Raw genomic sequence first — 6130 nt, 5'->3', positions numbered from 1 at the left:
GGGGGGTAAAGGTCCATTTAATACAAAGCTGTAATTAATTTGGTGTCGTTTATTGCTGCCAGGAGTTCAACTTCAAACAATTAATTTGGCCAAAAATGAAATGATAGTCAGGTGCAAAACGTACCTTAGAACAAAATGGCTGCCAAACACACAAAGGCACATGTAGAAAACTGCTTCTTTCAACGAAAACACTCAATTTGTTAGAATTAGGGATGCACCGATACCAAGTACCGTACTCGGTACAAGTACAGATATTTTTCCAGCTCTAAGACTAGACTAGAGAAATTTTCAGAAGTTAGGAGGCCGCATGTGTAAGGAGCACACGGAGCACCTGGGATTTGTACATCTCTGTTTTATTGTATGATTTTGTTTTTATAAATATATATTCGGGATGCACCGATACCAGTTTTGCGAGTACAAGTACTGATTACTTGCCCCAAGTACTTACAGACACAAGTACTGATACATTTTTGTTTATTGTCATGTGACAGCTTTTCTAAAACAATACAGACGAATGATTACAGGACGGTGGTGGAGGGCCAGAGCCCGGTCCCAGCTGCAACCGCGGTAGTTCTCATGAAAATGCCACGGCACTGGTATCTGAACTGGTATCGGTGCATCCCTAGTTAGAATGTATGGCATTTTGTTTCCCCATTGGCAGGAATTCATATTTCATTAACATAAAATAGGACTCACTGTATGGCTGGACTGCCAGCTGATGAGGTGGCCCTGGGAGGGGTAGACCAGGGGCACCCAAAGCTGGTGGGTCATTGTGGGCAGTGCCTGACTGCTGTAGCGCCAACTCAATCTCCTCATCGGTTAACCCTGCAAAAAAACAAAAACAAAGAACAGATAAAAGTCAGATCTTTCCTGCTCCTCCGACATCGCTGAGCTATGGTCTGATATTCCAATAAAAACAACATCGTCCAATTCCACTGCTGTCATTTTAAAATATAAGCCAGAAAGGAAAAGAGACAAAACGTGAATTATAGAGCTCAATCTCTCAGGCTCGGAGTCTGGGCGGAGAAATTGTTCGAGGTTTGATGTTTCTCATTCAATTTGCTTAATTTCTCAGCAATTTTATTACTGCAGCTTCGAGTCTGATACATTGCAAGCTACTCATCAACGGCAAAACATGGCTCATTTTCATCCGCTCCGTCCGCCATTAACTCCTCTGTCACCGAGAAGTTGGGCTGTGGGGGGGGGGGGGGACGTGTGGTGGAACTGTCCTGGTTAAAGGTTAGTGTCCTCGATTCAGCTCACGTAAAAAACTCCCACAAAACCAGACAAAAAGAAAAAGGGAATGGAAAACTAACCAGAGCTAATTATGTAAAGAGGAAGCTCGTTAAAGTGCATCATTACTACAGAGAAGGAAAAGAAGTCTATATTTTATGACAAACGCAGAAATAAAAAGGAAATCAAAAAGCTCACAAAGTGATTATATGAACAGAGAATGGAATACCAAAAGAATGCCAAGTAGTACTGCTGAAGGATATGCCGATCGCCGTCACAATTTTTGACCATGCTTGACGTCCACGGCGAGACTGGGCAATTTTGAAGAGCTGGAGATTAAATGCTACTAGAACCTTACAGCGTGCACCTAACTTTGTAGAAGCAATTGTAATGTTTTTAGAAGCACACTGGGATCAAGTCCTACCTACACACAGAGTGATGGCACACAGTTTGATCTAGAGCAGGGGTGCCCACAATTTTTGTGTTAAGATCTACTTTTCAAAACGACGAGCTACATGAGATCTACTAACGGAAAAAAACTCGCTCTCTCTCTCCTGGCTGTCTCTCCTTCCTCATCCACCTGGCTGTCTCTCCTCGCTCTCTCTCTCTCCTGGCTGTCATTCCTTGTTTTCTCTCCTGGCTGTCTCTCTTTGCTCTCTTGGCTCTCTCCTGGCTCTCTCTCCCCTGGCTGTCTCTCCTCTCTCTCTCCTGTCCGTCTCTCCCCGCTCTCTCTCCTGGCTCACCTTGCTGTATTTTGCAACAGGCTGTGTAAACTAATATTCTTTGATGTAATACATTGCACTTCAACCACCAGTATCCACCAGAAAGGTGTCGGGAAGCTCCGCTCAGCAGACTCAGGCTAATAGGTAATCATGTGTGCACAGCTAAATAAATATACCAACATGGAATAAAGGGGCCGCCATTCCCCCCCTTCCTGATCTACCAGCATCAGCTTTGAGAGCTACTGCTAGATCACCATCTACCTAATGGGCACCCCTGATCTAGAGCATATCGCGCAATCTTTATTAAGTCATGTACCATCCTAAGGGAATCCGGAACTGTAATGTGTAACAATTCAAGCCTTGTACAACCTGAGACTTCAGTTTGACAACAGCTGGTCAACCATCAATTACGAAGCCATTTCAAGAAATGATCTACAAGAGTCTTTTAACCACTTGCTGACCGGGGTGTTTCACCTCCTTCCTGGCCAGGCAATTTTTCAGTATTCAGCGCTGCGGTACTTTGACTGACGTTTATTCCGTCATGCAGCGCTGTACTGAAACGAATTTCATACCATTTTTGGGGACACATGGAGCTTTCTGCTGGTGGTATTTAATCACCACTTTAAAAAACAACTTTTATTTTTTACTATATAACAAAAAAAGTACCCTAAATATTGAAAAAAAAAAACATGTTTCCCTATAAAATGTTATGAAACATTTATTATCACCCCAATTTTTTGGTAAAATATAAAAGAGCAAACATGTAAAGCTTTAAAATTGCATGCGCGCGAAATCGCAGAAAACAACCGCAACAAAAAGTGGCCATAGGCGACGCTTTAAAAGTTTTGACCGCTCATCAGTTTAGTGTTATCAGTGATTGATGGCACTAGACTTATTGCTCCCACTCCGACGTTCGCGGCGATATGTAACATGTGCGGAATAATGGGCGCAATCGTCGTTTTCGTACATAGGCGCACCCGACGCATGTATGTGGGGGACTTTAAGACATTTTCTGTGTTATTTTTTTAATTTTCCTAGCAACCAGGAGTGATAACCCCCTAGCAACCAGGAGTGATAACCCCCAGCAACCAGGAGTGAAAACCCCCAGCAACCAGGAGTGATAACCCCCAGCAACCAATCAGATTTCTGTTCACTGCAGTCAGCTCTGTGAAAGATGATTGGCTGCTATGGTTTGCCTTTTTTGCACATGAATGTACCAAGAAGACCACAGAGGTCAACAAGATCAAAGTATTGCGTCTTCTGCATTTAATATTTCGCAGACTGATGTGTGTGTGTAATGCAACACTTAAAAGTGGCATCAAAGACACAACAAGAACCCCATCCCGCCAAAGCAAGGATGATAAGAGGTTAACGAGAGACGATTGTCCGAGAGAGAAGGACGCTGAAGCGTCGGCTGTTATTATAAACTCCTTGCCGTTGTTTATCACCAGCCTGACTAATGCAGTTTTTTTTTTTTTGTTTCGAATAATCTAATGCAAATTAGACACACGCGTCTCCCAGTTGATTGCTATCTGAGCTGAATAATCTGCGAGACACCGAGGGGACACAAGGCAAGGACTCGGAGCCGAGTGAAAAAGGCTTGACAGTTTGCACAGTAACCGGCTAAAAAACGTACCGCAAGCAGAAAGGTTCTGAGACCTTTCTACGCAATTTGGTCATTTTTTTTTTTTCGCCCGTCCTTATTGAACGTCTTCAAAAAGCACTATTTATATCTAAAAGTGGAAAAATAATATAGCAACAAAGCCATTCCATCAATATCAAGAACAGGAACTATTGATATTACCTTGGATGTGAACAAATTTAGATCCATAAAGGCATGGTCTGATGAGTTCCTCAAGTGGCCTGCATAGAGCCCTGACCTCAACCCTAAGGCCCCGTTCACACTGAGCGATTTATCGCACGGTAATTCCCGCGATATCGCGGCTATTTACCGCGCGATATCGCTCTCCAATGCTTGGCAATGGGGCAAAGGGTCCTGCTGTCGCGGGTCGTGTGTCGCTACAGCAGGACCCCATTTTGGAGCGGATTTTGCCGCGATTCAATGCTTTTCAATGCAAGCATTTGCGCGATATCGTGAAAAATGCAAATCGCGCGAGAAACGCGCAATTTGCAAATCGCTAAGTGTGAATGGGGCCTAAGGCCTGGTTCACACCGGGGCGTTTTGTAGCGCGTTCCTACGCTCTGGAAAACGCTCAAACACCGAAATCCCATTATTTCCCATGGGTATGGTTCACACCTGGGCGTATTACAGGCCGTATGAACGCGCTACAAAACGCACTACGCCCAAAGAAGTACAGGAGCTTCTTTGGGGCATTTTTGTTGCGCGTTTCCATTGGGATACAGCCAAGTTGCCCTCGGAAACGCGCGTTTGTTGAATCGCAGTAAAAATGCGCGACAAACGCGCAGATTCCATATGCCTAGGTGTGAACCCAGCCTAACACACACCTTGGGGTTGAATTAGAAAGCCAACTGCGAATGGGGTCAAATTCCCACAGACACACTCCAAAATCTTATGGAAAGCCTTCCCAGGAGAGCAGAGGCTGGAATAGCCACAGTGAGGGGCAAACTTTATATTAGTGCCCATGGTTTTGGAATCGGATGTCCAACAAGCTTATACAGGTGTGGTGGTCAGGTGTCCCCAAACATCTGGCCACAGAGTGTGTACGTGAACTGTTTAACCTGCCAAATTATCTGTAATGTCAGCAACTCTTCTGATTTGCACACGGTACCCAGAAGGTGACACCACTATTCACTAATCTATGGGTGAACTTATTAAAACTGGAGAAGCTGTGCACAATCACCAACCAGCTTCTACCTTCAGCTTTGAAAGCTAGAAGCTGATTGGTTGTTGGACAGAGCTGCTTCAGCCTGAGTAAATTCACCTCCGTGTCACCAACCAACTCTGAGCTCCTCAATGGACCCCTCTACCCCAAGCCCTAGTCCCTGAAATATGTTAGCTGACATCATTGTGCAATGCAATGAGCCCCGGTTCATTCCCAATGTATGACTTGCCTCTCTCCGTCTAAATGCTGCTACATAGGACAAATGTGTGATTGAGCTCCAGTCAGTGATTTGCCTAGGACCGGGATCCAGCCCTCCAGCTGTTGTGGAACTACAACTCCCATGAGGCATTGCAAGACTCTCACAGCCACAGGCATGACTTCTAGAGACAGAGGCATGATGGGTACTTTCACCATAGCTAGAGGACCAGAGTTTGCCCACCTCCAGTCTAGGTTAAGGTGATGCCATTAGCCTGCTGCAGTCAGTAGGGAGCATCTTCTCAGTGTTTTCTTGTCCAGTGATTACTCATGCTGTGCATTATAACTATGTACTAAGTCACAGGGCACCAGTATTTAGATAACTGTATCTTCTCTGAGCCGCCATCTCATGCCAGAAAGTAGGTGGTGACCGTGGATGATGCCTGAACAAAGATGACATCTTCCTTCTGGAGACAAAGACAGACAAAGGCATTGCCATGGGGAAGGGATCTCAGAGAGGAAATACATACCTGGAAGTGTTACTCCGGCACATCATTTAGCAGTGGCGTCACAGTCAGTCAGTGACAGTCATTTTGGTGTCACCCCCTCTAAAAAGTCAGGCACTCCGTCATGGACCGAGAGCACGACAGTTGCAGGGGAGAGGAGGTGATCCGGCAGCATACCTCATCCTGCCGGGTGAACGCCCCCTCCTCTCTCTGCCGGTGTCCTTCACCATGATGGCTGCCGGCAGGTACCAAAAAGATGGCCGCGAATGCGCGATGACGTCACGGCGGGGTGTCACCTGGCCTCGGGACGCCCCTGCATTTAGCATGCAATAATTGTGACAAAGCATACGATGCCAGGTTCCCTTTACTAGAAAGTTTTTTATTGGTGGCATATTTTAACAAGCACCTCTTCTTTTTTAGAACATAAATGTAAGTGTGATTCCGCCTGATCAGGAGGGAAATTAATCGTTGTCCTTTTCTTGTGTCAAAACCACACAGGAAATGCACTAAAAACCCTCGCGAGCCTGTTAGCAAAAACTAAAGTCTTAGAAAGCATTGAAATGTCCCCGAGCCGTGAGATGCTGCGGCAACATTTCGCCGTGCACAGAAATGGATCTATAATTTTCATTATCCAAAGGGGCTTCGCTAATATTGACCTCACCCGTGTTAT

At 45.3% G+C, this 6130-nt stretch overlaps 1 protein-coding gene across 1 annotated transcript in view; it reads right to left on the bottom strand.

Moving 5' to 3' along the window:
* PEX14 (peroxisomal biogenesis factor 14) overlaps positions 1-6130 on the bottom strand; it is a 117932-nt gene that overhangs the window by 24626 nt on the left and 87176 nt on the right. The window contains exon 4 of the mRNA XM_018559036.1: positions 697-825. Within this exon, the coding sequence (XP_018414538.1) occupies positions 697-825 (129 nt within the window). The remainder of the gene's footprint in view (positions 1-696; positions 826-6130) is intronic.

This window comes from Nanorana parkeri, unplaced genomic scaffold (assembly GCF_000935625.1).
Source record: "Nanorana parkeri isolate BGI_ZX_2015 unplaced genomic scaffold, ASM93562v1 scaffold376, whole genome shotgun sequence".
Taxonomy (NCBI): Eukaryota; Metazoa; Chordata; class Amphibia; order Anura; family Dicroglossidae; genus Nanorana; species Nanorana parkeri.
The sequence above is the reverse complement of the archived record's forward strand: the minus strand, read 5'-3'. Positions and strand labels throughout refer to the sequence as shown.